Source organism: Lepisma saccharinum, chromosome 21 (assembly GCF_977018435.1).
Source record: "Lepisma saccharinum chromosome 21, izLepSacc3.1, whole genome shotgun sequence".
Classification (NCBI taxonomy): domain Eukaryota; kingdom Metazoa; phylum Arthropoda; class Insecta; order Zygentoma; family Lepismatidae; genus Lepisma; species Lepisma saccharinum.
The window spans coordinates 34,402,011-34,420,615 of NC_139249.1; the positions used below are offsets into that span (position 1 = coordinate 34,402,011).

The following is an 18,605-nucleotide window of genomic DNA, read 5'->3' on the forward strand; positions in this document are numbered from 1 at the left end:
AATGTGGCCAAGTCAGTATATTTTTGAAGCAATAATTTAAGTTCTGAATCAATTTTAAGAAGAGGGTCCATGCATTGTGATTGTAAATTTGTAATTTCTAGTTGAAGACTGGTATTGAGTGTGGTTTGTAAAGCTTGTAAATCATTTCTTAATTTTTTAACTCTGACATCAAGCATCAGAATCTCATCACTGTGATCTTCATGCCTTGTATGGCCAAATATATCATTAGGCATTTTTTTTATTTTAGTGGTTATTTATTATAAAATATCTAATTCTTAATTCTATAAAAAAAGGTATAAGCTTGTCATAGGATCCTGGGACCTCAATATATAAACAATCTCCAGCAGAAACAGTATATACAGTGCCAGAAATCATGTTTGAGTGCTTAATTCTATAAATATTTCTCCCTACTGAAACTTTGACATTGCCCTCGGGAGTTGTAATAAATTGTAATTGACCACCTACAGGTAATTGGTAATGATTTAAATTATTGTTAAATATGTACAATGTTTTACCTGTTTTATCATCAACATCTGTAAGTATGCTGTTCAGATGAATAATTAACAAACCACTTAGTTTAGATATCATAGATTGTATATCAGAAGAGGGTGCTGGTGTTGGCAGGTCCATAATAGCCTGTTTTTTGAACCCAAATAAGTTCATTGGCATGTTTATTTATTTCAAATCATGCTCTGTAATTGGGCATTGATTGCAACTTTTCAAATCACAATGCCCCCATGATAGAGTATGTATGCCACATGACAAAATACATCTCTTATCATCATGTGGGTCCAGAGCCACTTTTCTTACAATATTGGTAGTCAACAAATGATCCACACTCTGAATTCTGCATTCTGATGTTCTCATTAAACTCTGTGATTTGAGACTATCTTCATAATCTTTAAATTGGAGCTCTTTGTCCACAGTTACTCTACCAATGCCCTTGGCTTTTTTTTGGCAACAACACCACTACATGTTTCAAAGCTGTACATCTTGGCCCTTAACCCAGCAAATGCCACAATAACATCACCAAGTGTCTCATCTTTTAACTTGCCAGGCACCTTTTTGTTGTGGGGTTGAATTTTTGTATGTTCACTAGTATCAAAATATTTAAGCAATGCAGGCTGTGACATATCTTGATAAACATCTTCTGTCTGAATATCAAGAATAAAACTATCTGTGTCCATGTACATCAGTTTTACACGATCAACATAAAAAGGCTTGAGCACATCATAATAAAGCTCCAGCATGTGTAATTTGGCCAATTCCAATATCACAGCCCCTACATAAATAGGCTTATTAAACTTAATCTTTGTTTTTTTTCATGTTGAAGAGTGCCATATTTTCATCATAAATTCTTCTGTAGTTGAAATTAGGCATTGCTATCAATTTTTTGCTCAGGCTGGGGTCAGTAATTAATTTAACATCACTATGTTTTCTAACATTTTCTATAGTTTTGCCATACACTGAATTTACCATCAATTTAAACAGGGTCTTATCAAATTGGCTCATTGCAGATGTTCGAAGCTCTGTGTTTGTATCAATATATGGCTTCAACCATCTTGAGTGCCTGAACCTTAAGACTTTGCCAATTTTGCCACTTGAACACCATGATTCATCAGGAACTGGAGGTTTTTGTAATATATGACATAACCCTGTTTTGGCTCCAGAGTCATCATTAGCTTCTGTTTAGAGCCAGGTGAGCACTCAACCTCAGGAATTGGGGGCAGATCAGAAAATTTGTTGTGTAAATCATCAGGAATTGTCAGATCAACTTCTAAGAACAGGCCATAGTCACTGTCATCAAAGTCCTGAAGATCCTCAATGTTGAAATCTTCAACCCACTCAAGCCCTGCATATGGCAATTTATCCATCATAGCATAACCATACAGGCTGTTGGCATCCACATAAAGTACAAAATTTGATGGCAGTGCTGGATCATAATTGGGAATATACTTGTTATTTGCTCTGGCATATCTCTGAGAACATTGCACCATGCCTCCTCTTATACATTGCTCCATAAACAGATACATATCTTGATCCTGAATGAGATCCAACTGCATTTTAGTGTTTAAAAACATTGCAGACCATGCTAGGCCTGGAGCACTGTAGAAATACATTGGATCCAGTTTATAATTTTCCATCGATGATTTCTAAATGCCTGAAGTATATCAGCTAACAGAGTGACATCAAGTTTCAAGTATGCCTTATGATAATCACCAAATGTCTGGCATTTTAAATTGTTCCACATCAACTAGGCATGGTGATAATCATCATCAGTGATTCCGGATGCCCTGAGTTTGCTGTAGAACTCTTGTTGTGGTGGCAGAGCACACTCATCAAATTTAGAAAAATCTGTAACATAATCATATGGGTATACACCCTTCCGCCTAATTAATTTCAGGTCCTGATTTGGAAACAAAGCACATGTGATTTTGAATTGGTCATCAGATAATTGACTGGCCAGTGTAGCCAGGCTAGCTGACAGAATTCTGTAGGAATCAAGAAATCTTAAGTGAATGGGAACACCATTAACTTTAATTATTTTGCTAATAGCAATATATTTCTCATCATTTTCTGCTAAAATATTTAAATTCTGCTTGTCAAACGCCTCGTACCTGATCAGATGATGAAAATCATAATTAGATGCACCATGGCAAAATATAGGGACAAATTTTGGTCTCTGGATCTTAATATTACAGCTATTACACAGGGGCATTTTGAATTTACCATCTGTATGAGAATGGTGATGCACCTTGATATTTGTATCTGAAAATTCAGAATCACATACCGGGCATTTTTCTGCATTGTTGAAATCTTCAATCTGATCCTCTGTTAAAGGCAACATAGGTTTTGATTTTAATAAGACATTAGATGCTATGTCATGGCACTCATTTTCTATTCTATGTGCAAATTCTTTGATGGCATCGGGTCCCATGTATAAATATTCTTCACTAACAACACCATCCTGTACAACAACATAATAAAAACTAGAAGGCTCATGTAACTGGTATGATGTAATTGAAGATTCATCAGGATCCGGGCTGCAGAATGCAAGGGGTTTGAGGTTTGATTCAAAATCACAGACTATATATGCTGGGTGTACCAACAAGGCTTCAAATTTTTTGAATTTGGCATTTTCATTTGGCTTAGGCATCACCATATGAACAGGTTTATGATTGCCACAGTATTTTAAATGTTCAATTAACTTGTTTTTAGCAATTTCTGCATTTACTTCACTAATCCCATTTATTATTTTTTTTACCATCAAATACAGTTAAACATCTTCTACACAACTTGAATATTGTATTAGATTTGTCTAGTTGTTTTCTGACTAAAGCTTCAAAACTGTGTATCAGAGTGTAATGGTGTGTGCCATTCTCTTCAATTAAGAGCAGATCAATCGGGACAGCAGAATCATCATGAAGTGTACTGATTCTGAGAGGTGCTATCAAGCAATTGCCACGGCCAGTAGAACAAATAAAAACATTAATAGATAATTGTTTACCATTGATATCCCTGGCCTTTTTTCAAATTTATCAATATTCTGAACAGACATTGGATATTCTAAGCCCTCCATTGCATCATCAAAATCGTGCTCATGTTGTTTATAATAACTTATTCTCTCAGGATGCCTTAAAACAGCTAATACACCACAGAAAACATTTCTCATCATTATTTTCTATGTTAACCACGGCTTTTTTGTTTTTGATATTGGCAGGTAATGGCAGATATGTAGATCCTTGTAATGGGCTGAATTCAGAAATATTAATATATAACTTGTGTGGAGATCCACATAGGCTCCATCCTGATTGTTTTGCAGCAAATTCAGAATGTTTAATATTCAATTGATCTATCAAACTGCTCATTATTTTGTCTAAATTTGTATTTGAATATATAGCTACAGTTTCTGTTATGTGGGGCTGTGTAAATTTTGTGCCATTTGGTTTCTTATATTGTGTAAACAATTTGAGGGACAGCTTATGAGAGCCATTTTGTGCATTTAGAATTGCCTGCGCTTCAGGATTTATACTGTTCAAAAAATTCTTAATGTCACATCTTGGCTCTGATACAAAACTGTAATCCATAAGTTGGCCAGCAAAACTGCTATAGCGTGGCTGCTTTGCTGCTCTAGCATTAACAGGTGTTTCAAGCTTCCTTTTTAGACCAGATGTAGATGGTTGTGGGGGCAATATTGATGACTGTACATAACAAGTACACTTATGCCTATTGTAATATGCTTTGCTTAATATTTTATGGCATCTTGGGCATATTTTTGTGGGTGTTCTGCATTTCTTAGGATCACAATTATGCCTGTGCCTAGCCCAATTAGAACTAGATATATTCTTATTGCATTGATTGCAATATTTCTGATTTGGCATTTTTGTTGTTGGTTTATTATGTAAAATTTCTTGGTCCAAAAAAACAGAACTATGGATAATATGCCAAAACAATTATAACAGCAGTTAGTGGCTGAGCTGGTGCTTTTATACCCAGACAACAGCAATAACTAGGCTCTGGTGATCCCCAATATAGAGTAGTTTTGCTCTATTATGCTGTTGTATAACACACTTTACCAGGTATCAAACCCGGGGGTTATCAGCTGGATATTAGCGAAATACAGTCAAAGTTTGGACTTTTAATCTGCAGTGAATATTCTCAAAGTCTCACGTGTGGGGTTATTATTCTGCCACATGTATTTTAATCTCATACACTCTACCAGGTATCAAACCCGGGAGCCTCTTGATTACAAGGCAATAATACCAACACTTTGCCATCAGGGAGGCCCACACACTCTACCAGGTATCAGACCCAGGAGCTCTTGATTACAAGGCAGCAATACTAACACTTCACCATCGGAGAGGCCTCAAACCCAGGAGCCTTTTGATTACAAGGCAATAATACGAACACTTTGCCATCAGGGAGGCCCACACACTCTACCAGGTATCAGACCCGGGAGCTCTTGATTACAAGGCATATAAGCCATGGGGCTAGGCTCACACTCAACCGAGTATCAGACCCGGGAGCTATCAGCTGGATATCAGCTAAATACAGTCAAATTCCAACTTTGGATTTGCAGTGAATATTCTCAAAGTCTCACGTGTGTATATATTATTTCAGAGCATAGACTTCTGGAATTGGAGTCAGGTTTTCATGCTCTCATGCAAAGGGGTAATGTCCTTTTAGTAAGAATTTTCCCTATTACACAGAAATATTAATTAACGTTTTATGCCCTTCCAGTGAATTGGAGTCAATAGCATGTGTCAGGTCTGCATGATAGCATGCAAAGGGGTAATGTTCTTTTAGTAAGAATTTTCCCTAGAATTATACAGAAATATCAATAATGTCCCTTTTAAGCTTATTTTTCTGTGTAGATTATCTCCCATGCGTGCCAGCAAAATGGAATATGAAAGCCCCCAGGCCTGCATAATTTATTACCAGGTCAAGCAATGCATCAATCTTCCCGATCGAAACTGTCTGACAGACTGAAGTATTTCTGAGCTAAGTAATTACTGCCCCGGGCATGAAACTGATCAAAGATTAGGAAGGAAGCAGGTAACAGTTCAATTTGCAGCCTGCTTTTATCCAAGGTAATTAGGTATTGTATTAGATCTGTAAGTTGTTAGAGGCACCTACATGAGCATTTTTGGCTTAGTTTTAAGTGTGGCCAAAACAATATCAAGAGAGGCATATTTTTGACAAGCTTATGGACAACAATCTCACAGATTCAGCTTTTGCACACATGGCTAAATCAGTCTGTTGAGGCTTCTTCATTTGTACACTAGAATTCGGGATTCTTGGGATTTTGACAGAGTAGCACACTGTAAGCAATAAGATCATATGGACAACTTGAGATAATTTTAAGTGTAGCCAAATTAATCTATTGAGGGTTCTTCATTTGTACACTAGGATTCAGGATTCTTGGGATTGACAGCATAGTACACTTAGGGCAATTGACCCATATGGGCATCTTGACATAGTTTTAAGTGTAGCCAAATCGGGTCTGTTAATCAAATAGGCTCTTCATTTGTTGTCCTTATCCTATATACTTTTACACTACTGCGACCGACAACAATGAATCAATCACACCACCAAACTAAGAAAAAAAAATATGAAGGTATTGAGGAGCTCGCTTCACAGAAACATACAGGGTTGCCAGCACAACGAGAAAAAAAACCATGCGTGTCTGTCAGACACATACTTCCAGTAAAGGGTTAAGTCCACTTTATGCACAGTAAGGCTAACCGGGACTGCACCTACGGTTTAAAGTGGGATCCGAACCACTGTGCCATGTGCCTCTACCGGGTATCGAACCCGGGACCCCTTGATTACAAGACAACGACGCTACCACTGCGTCATCGGGGAGGCCCCTGGTATATTTTTTAGTTTTTTTAGATGAAATTCCACTACCTTGCATCAAAAATCAATACAGATGTTTAACACGTTGACTGCCACATTAGAAAAAAAAAATCCCTGGGGCCATGATCTTTTATTAAGAGAACATAATAAAAATGTTGAAAGCAATATGACTTTCGATGATTGGATGAAACATTGTCATTTTTAATTATTTTATGTGCGTGAGTCATATGCAACTCACGCGGCGCTAGAATCAATTATTACGCTGCACACTACGTGAGTCATGTTTGGCTCACAGCATACTTTGTTTTTTTTCTGAGCATTGAGTTTTTGTTATTTGTACCATGACTCTGCCGTATACTCTTGTATCGCTATCGTTCGAGGAGCTGGCCAGCAATAATTCAAGGCCAAATGCGCAATCGGAAAAAACTTGAAGAGAGTCCACGAGTGATTTTTTTTTGTTTACTTGTCACATTTAAGTGAAATTTATAGGCAAAAATAAATATAAAAGAGGTTAATGTACATCTATTCATTTGATTCACGTTTTTTTAAAATTGTTTGTATTAATTGTAACTATAACAGCATCTAAATAAGATTTTCACGGACCGTTTGCAAAATTTTGTCCAAGGGGCCACTCTTGACGTAACATGTATGTTATGGTAGTACGAGTTGCCGGTGCAGCACGAGAGAGACGTGTGAGTTAAATACGCTTTACGAGGCCCCTGGTGTAAAACTTAACTCACGTGGCAGTTAACGTGTTAAATGTCTGACCTCATCGTACCTGGTATACACTGTTGGGGACAGGGTGTCCATTCTGACCACGGCGAGACTTTGCAGTGTTGCACTTTGGCAGGCGTGCAGGCTCTCGAGGATATGGGACGGTTGAGTGGCTTGCATCTAAAAGAAAAAAATCACAACATTATTACATAATAAAAACTGTACACGTCCAGGGCGCATACTTTGCTTATAGACATTGATTCACCAACCGGCGAGAAAACAGCCAATCAGGATTCGCGAAGACCTTCTCGCGGTTACGTCCACTGTTTAGCCAAAGATAATAAACATATGAGAGAATAAGGAATTCCCATAAACCATACCGAATGCGGAACTCAGTCAGATATACTGAGCGTATGAAAACAGAGAACAGGTACTTCTTCAACTCTGAACGAAATTAAACGATTGCGAGAGCTTCAATTATTTCTTATATGTGGCTCTAATGGCCAGCATTTTCTACATAGTACAGCGTATTACATATACCTTCAATATATTATTAACTTTCTGTCTTACTTACGTTTTAGTGTTGCATAACTTTGCAATACCAAGCAAAATGGGACAATAACGTGGTGCTGACATCTCTTGAGGAACTCCTTAACTATTGTCGAAGTACCGAAAGACTCTCTTTCCGTTTTAATGAAATAGGTTTCGTGTTTTTCCTATTTTGCGTAATTTTCCTCTTTAGTCTAATCCCTACTATGAGGATAAGTATTATTAATAATCGTAATAATAGTTTCACGTAACTACACAAATACTTTTCTTCATTCACATACGTTCACGCGTAGCGATTTTCATTTGTTAAGCATGTGGCATGCTACGAAACATCCCTTCAGTCAGTTGTTCTCCCAGTAGGTGTGAACCCAGACCGCGCAATTTCGACTGCCTTGATTGGCTGTTTTCTCGCCGGGCGCCCCGGACTGTCGACCACCCCTTGCTACGCCTATGGTGATCCATATGGTGCCCGCTGGTTATTTTCTATGGAACCAGACACAATAACCTTCAACCATAACGATATACAGGGTTATTTAAATTTAGTTACCTAAAACTAAAGCTGATTAATTCCGAAAGTATAATTCAATATTGATTCCAATTTGATTCTAAATGCGCGCCATAACATGAAGTTTCATTTCTAGCCGCCAGAGGTCAGTCGCTCTGTTACAGCTGATTACGTCACCAATAAACCAGTTGACATGGAGTCTTACAGCGGCGCAGTGTTGTCTGTGGTTCCAAGAAGAACACTCCGTAGTTTTCGTTCAACGGCGTTTCAGAGAAAGTTCCTCCTCAAGCAAAGACTGTCAAATTTCCTGGTACGATCGTTTTATCAACACAGGCAGTGTTGCACACACAGAACGAGGTCAGAGGCGCCCCAGGGTAACAGATCATGTTGTGGAAGCCGCGAGCGAGACTTATGTGCGAGGTCCGAGAAAGTCTACATCGAAAGAAGCCATAGCGAACATTTATAAGAAATTGAAGTTTTGTAGATTTTAATGCAGTAAATAAATTATGTAAGTAAAAAAAAAAGGTAAAGTGTTCCCCTGTGCATAGCACCACGCCATGAAGGCATATAGGGGGTGTGGGGGTAACGCCCCACACTTTCTTGATCCGGTCATGAGTGGGGGTGATGTGATCAGCATCACGCCCCTGACCACCTTTACCCCCCAGGGTTTCCCCCAGGTACCCATGTTATTCGACGCTGGGTGGGCGCCGGGGCAGCTTCCACCGTTAGAAAAGTTCCCGGATTTGAACCGGCCGGGGATCGAACCCGGGACCTTTAGCATGGTAGTCAGACGCGTTACCGACTGAGCCACCGCGGTAAGTGTATTGTACAAATAGACTTATTTAATTTTAGTTTTAGGTAACTAATTATGGATAACCCTGTATATGGAGCTTCGGTAGTCTAGTCGGTAGAGCATCTAACCTGAGTTTCATTTATTATATACTCTAGTGAAACCGAACAAAGGAGATATGCAAAATATATTATAAATAATCAAACAATTACGTGCGTAACATAAGGATATCACATTTTGCACTCCATTTGCCACTAAAAAAGTCCAAAAAAATATTCACGACAAACGAGTGCGTGGTTGAGTATCTGTTTAGTATATGTGACATGACGCAATCAGTCGCCAACCAATAACCGCAGAGTACAAGTATTTGACTCACCTGCATGCACCCAACTTTTATGCGCATATGAATTCAGAAAAGTAACAAAAATCTACTTTTCCCCCGCGATCTAGCTTAAATTCAGGCTGGAAACGAAAAAAGAAGCAGATTGCGTAGAATACAAGGCGGAAATTAAACACGCCACGAAGTCCACTGTGAATAAATAAAGCGGGAAAGGTAAAGAGCTACTCTAAATTAATGGAAGGTTAGGTTCCCTTGCTTGGTGCTGAGATATGACCTTTGACCTTTGTCGCTGACTTATAAATCATACATAAAGCAAGCACTGAAGCACTCTGCTCATTCCGCGGTATGTTATGATTCAAAATTCCCACAAGCCCTAACTTTGGACGTTGATTACATGAAAACCGTAAGATGTGTTCACGACCGGATCTTTTCATCAAAATGCCTTATCCATATGAGGATATAATTCAATTGGTGTTTTCGATAATTTTTCTTGTTTAAGAAACTAAAATATAGCCTAATTATGAATTAATGTTATGCTATGTTCCATAAAGTTTGTTCCAGGGCTTTATCTACAATTTTCAAACTAGAGGTGTGTGTAAGAATGATTTTAAGGGGTTGTAGGAGAACATTTTCCAGACTAAAATGACCACAAATTAAACTTTTGTGAAAAATTGTAAGAGGTGTGTTAGGGGCGTGTGGAAAAATCATCGGTGGATTCTGATTGGCTACTACCAGTATCGAGCACAGTAGCAAGCCAATAGGGCACGGGCAAAATTCAAGCCTTCGGGTTGGTCAGGGGCTGCATTATTTCTAACCTCCAATAACAAAAGCAGATATGCTCGTCTGATTGGCTGTTCTGTATATCTGTTTCGACGCGTATGAAATACGACCCTGTAAGGACCAATCACCAAGACTGTCATTTGCTTAAAGGTTATACTTTAGTGTTAATACCAATCTTGATTACGTTCTCTTTATTGTAATGGCTGGAGAAAATGGCTGATTCACTTTTCCCATTTATCGCCATTGATTCATTCCATACACTCAACTGAATGGGATGTTTATCACAATAGACCAAGTACAGATAGTTTCACGCTAATGCTTTTCAAAAATAGCTAGCCACAAAATATTCATGTGCGAGGTTAAATCAAATATTAAAATTATTACTTTTCATAGAATAACTCAAATAACATTTTGAAAAACTGCGATACATATTTGTTATTGTTGGTTAAAAATATAACGCAAAGAAATTACAAGCTGCATTTTCAAACGTAATGCGCAGTGCAATGTTCACTGAGGCCGTCCATCTTGTTGTCCAAACCCAACATCTCTGTCGATGATACTGGGTCATCGACTCTTTGGTCATAAGAATTAGTTTCCATACCGTGTAAGTAATTATACCGGAAGAGCTGTTACATTCAGCTAATAAGTTCTACAAGCAAGTTAGTTATCACCCTCGTTGAAGTGTTGGTGTAGACCCAAGTAAAAGGGTAATATTTAAAGAGGAAACCTCAAAATGGCAAGGAATATAGCGTACAGAGCTACTCAAATGAGAGTTTTCGACTTTTTCCTACATTAGGCCACAAGTTTCGCTACTGGTCACAGAAGGTGGACTTACGCGTAACTTCTGGTTAAACAAGCATATCCTTCAAATGTGCCCGCGCCCCTTTACCTATTGAACAGCGGAAATAACAACGACTCTGTTATAGAAATAGTTTTTTTCTTTTTTTCAAAGGGCAATGCATCTAAAAGTAAAGCTCGACTGGACAATTTGCCAACGACATTGAAGTTTTTTTCGAAATCGTTTTTTCTTTCGACAAGCCGTAATTATAATTCGAATTCTGAAAAAAAAATACATATGGTTAGAATTCCTTCTATAGCACTCACGTGAACCTTTCGCCTTTCGTTGTTTGATTGATTGATTTGGTGTTTTAAGTCCAGTTTATGCACAGTAAGGCTAATCGGAACTGGACCTACAGTTTAAAGCTGGATCCGAACCACTATGTTCCTCCATCGAGTATCGAGCCATTCGTTGTCGTCTCGATATTCGCAACAGTTTCTTGGCTACGTAAGCCTACTAATGTGGATATCGTAACGAACCCTGAAGTTCGTGGGATCTTACCAAGAATGTTAACCAATTAATCAATGGGTGAGGTACGTTACTCATCATTCATCCTCTGATGAGAGCACTCGTCATTGGCATGACGAGTTAACGCTTGGCAATGCGAAAGGTACAAATAAATTAAGGAACTAAACTGCAGAATAGACAATGGTCACTCGTTGGGTTTTGTGAACCTTTGAACCTGAATCATGGCTGGGTGTTAGGATAATTACCTGTCTATCTGATGAATTAGGCTGAATAGAATATACGAAGTCCTCTGTTGGCTTCTCAATTTGTCGACCAGAGCGTCGTCTCACTTCTGCCCTACTGCTCTCCTAACCTCTTCTCCGTTCTCAACTCCAATCCAAAGTCAGTCCCTTCTCAGCTTGTCTCACCTCTATATTCCCTAGGGCATGGAGCTCTTCCTCCATGCCGAATCGTGTTTTTAATTGCCACTATGCAAACCGCCGACTCCATAGGTAGAAGAAACTACCTGTTTCCTGAATGCTCAGGAGGTTTGCATAGCACAACACAGTGCATTGTTTACATGCCTCAGAGGCTGAGACAACTGAGAAAAACAAGTGAATGCCCTGGTCAATGTGAAGCATTCAGAGAGACTTAATAAAATAAACATATAATCTTAGGGATTGATACGATATCTAGACAACAGTGAATGCAATCCACACGAAGATTCACGTGAATGAATTCTATGCAGATCAGCGGCGGATCCAGGCTGGGCGGATTTTCCCGCTGAAATTAATTCTGACTAATATTTACCTGTGTCAAGTGTTGCATTAAAATGAAATTTTGTTATCTTTAAAAAATCATATTGGCTGATCTTTCCAATTGATACACAAGGAACATCAGCTGGTAAAAGTGTCCTCTTATGCATTTGTGTGTATTTTGACATACCAAAAAATGCATCTATTATGCACGTTAATGTGTTATTGGAGTCAACATGTATGTGTCAATTGACACGTTTTGGGTTGTGTGTGCGTGATAGAGCCGAGACTTAAAAGCAACGGTCTGTGTTGGAAGATGATTTACCTGGAATCGGTGACTCTCCTCTCGTTGGCCTCCATGCACCACACCTCCCTCTCCTGGCGTCCGACGCCGGAGTTGGTGGCCAGGACGCTCTCCTCCTCCTCCACGTCCTCGCTCGTGATGACCTCATTGTCCTCCGAAGACTCCTCCACGGAGACGTTCTCCGCCACGCATGGTTGCCAGGGCAAGGTCATCCAGCTGTAGCCATAGCAACTGTGGGTGTTGCACGACTCGATCTGCAGCATCTCGTCCGGGTCGGGGCAACCATGACCACCTGGAAAGCAGAGAAAAGGTGTTCTTGAGTGCTGTCGAGAAGATTTCACTTGCAGAAATGGAGAAAAGTGTTTGACTCTTAACAACCAGTCTATAGAGCGTCTCAACCTTAAAAGTCAGTATGGGTTAAATGGAGCGCGGCGTTGCCAGATCAACAAACGGAGTCTCATCGAGTCGCTGTTAATCGCTAATGATTTCGACAAATTTACTTCCTTAATATCGTATAGGAAATCATCAAAATCTATGTATTTGATGCATTTTGGGGAAAAAAACTATGGTTACCTCAAGATTTGCATGTAAATGTTTATATTTCGACGTAACTATTTACCATTTTACATTTGCATTATATGTGTAATACACGCAACTATTGTTACTTCTTTCGTTGAATGTTATATCCCTTACATAAACAGAATTAAATAAATGCAAAAACACACATTAAGATACATTTTTTACGGAAAATAAAGCACACGGCACTTCCTACGAACCGGGCACCTGCCTGCAACTGAATTGTAACCTTGGTGGCGCGCAATGAATTTGATACGCGAGACAGCCCGCATAAACAAACTACGATTGCGGAATAAAAAACGGTGCTGTGGAGTAACAATGCATTCTAAAAATAACTTCAAACAATGGTCAACACTATTCTCGCTTCGTCTGCATGTGTATCGCGACAAACGGAAAAGTTTCTCGCTAACCAACTTTTTCGTGTTACGGTCTGATGATTTATACAAAATATCCAATGTATGTATAAATAACTCTCCTCGTAAGCAAATTAATTCACTCAGACGAAGAGTATCATATCTACAAACATCATAGATCCCGTAGAATAAAAACTGGCGAAGTTGTTCAAGCGGTTTGATATTTATGGCTTTTGAAGTATTTACTACAAAAAAAATAAAGCGTGTTGCAAAATTGCATAATCATGAAAAATTCAGATCACATGAATTTATGACAGGTTATATAATGCCGTCAGTAAATAGAGCATAAAAAACTCTACAGGATAATGATTTCACTGTTTGAAATTTTTTACTTTTACATTTTGTAAATTTTGTAACATCTGGCAACGCTGCGGTGGTAGAGAAGGACAGAGCTATTGGCAAAACTCATGCATTAGAGAGAGAGGGAAGTACTCCGTTTACTTCCATACTGACTTTTAAGGTTGAGACACTCTATAGTTCGTTGCACTTTTTGACACTAGGTGTAGTGCAGGTGTAGCCCGGTGCAACGCTGGAGCACGCACCATCTGATCATACACCACACAGTACACAGCTCCATAACGTAGTGCAAACGGTGCAGACATCAAATACATTAATTTACACCAAATCAACGAAATAGATTAGTCGGTGTTGCACCGCGTGACCAACTATACTCCGTCCCAGCTAACTGTGAAGCAGGCAAACGAAAGCAAGTCTCTGCGCAAATAGTGCCGTGACACAGCTCCACCAATGAACATGTGACAGGATCGTAATTGCGTGGAGTGGGGGAAAGCAACTGTAATTACCAGCCTGCACATCAGCGTGTACTGCTTCGCTCTGGCCACTCGATTTCCTCCCCTTCTCTGACGCCATGCGCGGCCTTGCTCCACAGTTAGCTGGGACAGAGTATAGACGCGCGAGTGAAAAAAGAGTCAAAAATAGCAACGAACTAGACGAGACTATTATGTTACCTGTCTCTTGACTTCCACCTTACTTGGCAGCGGTTGAGGAATAAGATGGGAAGAAACGGAGAACAAATGAAATAAAGCTAAAGGTACTATCGCAGCATTCGTCTGGAGTGACGAGGCAATGTGGTGGACCAAAAGTACGTGGATAGAGCCCACACTGCCATGTCGATGACATTCAAACAAACGTGGAGTTAGACAAGTACAGATAACCTTGATGATTATGGAAGTTCAGCCTGTGTCCGATTTTCCTGTGCCGTCGAGATCATTCGAATCGAAAGGTTACCGAGAAATACAGTTGCCACTTTTCTCACCAGGTGTCAGTTCGAACATTACCCACTGCGCTCTGGGGCGCTGGCGCAACAGTACGAAAGCAGCAGATAGGCGCCATCATCAACGTAATAATGCTTCTAACATATTTACTAAATAAAATTGAAACTCCAGCACGTGATTTCTTCTTTTCACAGTTACTTTAATGCATTGTTATTGAAAAATGTTCGAATAGCACCGAGTTTTAGATTGTCTATTCAATAAATGTCACCTCTGCAAAGTGAAAGTTGCAATATGGCTGCTGATTGTGGCAGATATGATCCATTGGCTTACATTGTGGAGAATGTTAGTTGTATGAGAAGTGACAATAATGTTAAAACGTTAAGGTATGTGTAACTTTAACTTAACCACACGGCCAGAAATTTTGTTGTGGTTATGGGTAAATAATAAGGCAAGTGAATATATTTTTATCCAGACTTTCCGAATTATTTTTTAGTGAACGAAATTCAAGACAATAGATGGAGACACATAACCTTATTAATTCTACATCGGAGACAAATAACTCATGTCAGATGTACGACAAGTGTGTACAAGTAGTAAAGGGGGGGGGGGAATCACAGCACTTGGACAGAACAAAGAACTGGCATTGCAATTGGGCAAAATAGTGTAACTTCGAACAAAAATGCAAACGCAAACTAGTGCACGTGCAAGTACCGATCATAAAAATACTGAACTACTGAACTATGCATTTCAATTATTCAATAATTTAATATGTTACTTGCAAACTCCATCACAAAAGTAAATCAGTCATTATCGTTACAACTTACTGCAAACAAGTGACATTTCGCAAATACTGTTTCACTAAGTCATTTATTCAATAAAATGTAATTGTACATTATTATTTCCAGCTGTTATAATGATTCTACTTAATTTACATGCATGTAATGAAAGCTCTTAGAAACCAGGGAAGTTGCTAGGTTCATGTGTGGTGGGAGGGGCCAAATTTGGATTTATACGTACATATATTACCTATGTATTTCTATACTATAAATTATGTATTGTTTTCTATGTATTATTAATATTCATTACATAATATACATATTTGTGCACCATATTAAGTTTTATTAATATATAGTAGTAATTTCAATGTAAAAACTATGGGGTCCCGTTTTTTAACCCGGACTGGGCATGAGTTTTCATTGCGAGTGTACCTTCATCATATCATTATTCATCCTCGTTTTCGCGATTAGCCAAAAGTGGCATAAAAGCGAGATAAAATATACCAATCTATCAACCAATAATGTGGGGAGTATGCGCAAGTTTCAGAGGGACCTGTGCCTCCATATCCCCCCTTTCACAGCGTCCCTGTTATAAGTGGATGGGATTTCTAGATCATCAGTGAGTATTATTGACCATAGGTGCTGCATTATTGTACGTTCTCAATGACAGCCTCATCAGAAATACAATCACCTGGCTGAATAATCCTTTGTAGTATTTGGCACAGGTAATGCGCAACATTACACACTAATTCGCGGTTTCATTGTTGTGATTATCTTCTCAGAGCAGGTTCACGAACACGATTACAAAGCGTAAGATCAAATTGCAACGTGTGGAATACGGTTGTTCTGTTGTGTTAATTGGGCCAGGTTTCTGTTTGTATGTTCCTGTCTTTGAAGTAAATTTCTGGAGTAACACTCAAATTACACTCAATTGGGTACAGCGATATTATTATTATTATTTATTATTATTAAAGTAGGGTTACAATTAAGCTTACATTTTTTTTACATTGATTCCGAACATATGTTCGGTTTACTATCCCAGAAGGCTTCTTCAATAACTAACGCTCTCATCTTGTAACCAAGAAGTCCCTGGTTGGGTTCACCGTGGAGGCACATTGCACAGTGTTTTTTGATTTTATGTTTAATTGTATGTTATTGAAATCTAATTAATTTCACTTCCTTATCACAATTTAAAATCTTGTATAATAAGTTGTAATATACTGAGAAATTCATTTTCAGGGCTTCCACCCACCATTTTTTTGCCGTTAGATGGACGGTACTGATAAGGGATGAGCCTCACCCTCTCCGAAATAAAATTCTGGCTACGGGCCTGCACTCTTTATCTTCATCGTGTAGAAAAGAGTCAACAACAACAAAAAAGCAATAAAAATAACAAAAATTTAAAAATCAACTACAGATATGTTTACAAAAGGAAGAAGAGTAGACCCGAATAAAATTTTCTTGTGAAACACACACATAACTGAGAGTAACACATCTGTAATATTATTTACACACACATCATCATTTACGTTTCCACCCCCCTTACCTGAGCCAGGCGGTGCGATCACCGTTCTGTTCCTCTGTCGGGACGCCCCCTTGCGCGGAGAGGAACACCCTCGACTGCAGGGTGTCCACTCGGACCAGGGGGAGAGCACGCAATCGTAGGGGCAGGGGATGATACAGGGCTCCTCCGTTGGGGGTTTTTGCTCCCTTCTCTCGCAGAAAGAGTCGTCTGCCGTTGTCTGGAAAATAGAAAGTACAATTAAGACTCGCACATATATACACACACACACACCAAAATGAGGAGTTCGACTACTGTAAGACGAGCTCTTTTTTTTACTGTTACTTTCTAATAAAAATATATAGTATATATTACTCACGAAATATCAGAACTGGATGCAACTAAAAACACATTCTGCTTTTAAAATACTTAGAGGAATATAAGCATCATCTTTAGTGTATACTTTCAATTTAATTGCATCAATTTACAATCCATACCTGTTAAAATCATGACTAGAATCAAGGTAGAAATAATATACTAATTTAGTGACATCTATACTGCTATAGGTTAACTAAGCAAACCCTGATTTGTAAGTAGACAACTCAAGCATAGCCCGCTAGAAGGAAGGATCGTAGCAGGCAATGATTTAACGAATTTAACAGTACGGCTTCACCACGATAAAAATACCCTTGAGGCGCTGTAGTCGCAGGACACGAGAGACAAATGACTGTGCACTTTAGTTCGGAGTTTTCCGAGGGTATTGTTATCGCGGTTAAGCTGTAGTTAGCTTTCGCGAAACCATAATGCTAAATAATGTCTACCTGCATTTCATTCAAGGCATCTTGGGTTCGATTCCTGGCGAATGCACATTGCATAGTGGTTCATGAACTGTAGGTCCAGTCCCAATTAGCCTATTTGGGCATGAAAACAAACTTCGTGAAATGTTTACTTTGAAATACAACTTATAAGAGTGCGAATCCTCACTTAATTCATAAAATTAGATAGATTTAGAAATGGTTGAACAGTATTCACATTAGTAATAGCTTTATTTAAATAATTATTAGATCTAGGATTTTCATGACTTAGCGTATTTTTTATAAGAGTGACGTGTTTCCTAAATATATAGAAATTCATACTTTTAAGAAACTTAAAGGCCATTCTTAGGCATATTCGGCCATTTCTACGTGATATAGCATGTTTTGATAGATTTTCGGTCATATTCAGCATATTTTCACTTTTTCAAGGATATGCAGCCAGTTTCAAAGTGGATTCATTCTTATTCCCATGTTTACTCAAGTTGTTTAATTTTTTTACAATTATACATTTCAGTTTATTTCATGAAAAATGCTGAAAAGCCGCCTCCTTTTCTAATAGAATGAAGTCAGAAAATGGACCTTGGTCCAAACTAACTCTGAGCAAATGTTTGCTTATTGTTAAAATTTCTTCGAAGTGTAGATCGCGGTTTATTTTCAGTAACATTATGAGAACAACCTGCAATGTGCCACCACTCATAACTCCAGGGTATGGAGATCCGAATTGGCAACACACCGCTCCTTGCTCCGGCTGGTTAGTTGGGATCACCAGTTCTCACTCAGGAATCGGGATTAAGACGATCCACCCTTCCTCCAGGAAGGAAACCACCGAATTGTGACACGTGACAATAAATAAAATTCGAATACTTTATAATTAAAATGTCCAATATCTTAATCACGAATCGCGCGC

At 38.7% G+C, this 18,605-nt stretch overlaps 1 protein-coding gene across 1 annotated transcript in view; it reads right to left on the minus strand.

Annotated features, from left to right (window-relative positions):
- Positions 1-18,605, minus strand: part of LOC146003883 (thrombospondin type-1 domain-containing protein 7B-like) — a 559,677-nt gene that overhangs the window by 292,256 nt on the left and 248,816 nt on the right. Inside the window, exons 10-12 of the mRNA XM_083142348.1 lie at positions 16,929-17,124; positions 12,404-12,674; positions 7,139-7,254 (exon numbers count right to left, since the gene is read on the minus strand). Coding sequence (XP_082998474.1) covers positions 7,139-7,254; positions 12,404-12,674; positions 16,929-17,124 — 583 coding nt within the window. The remainder of the gene's footprint in view (positions 1-7,138; positions 7,255-12,403; positions 12,675-16,928; positions 17,125-18,605) is intronic.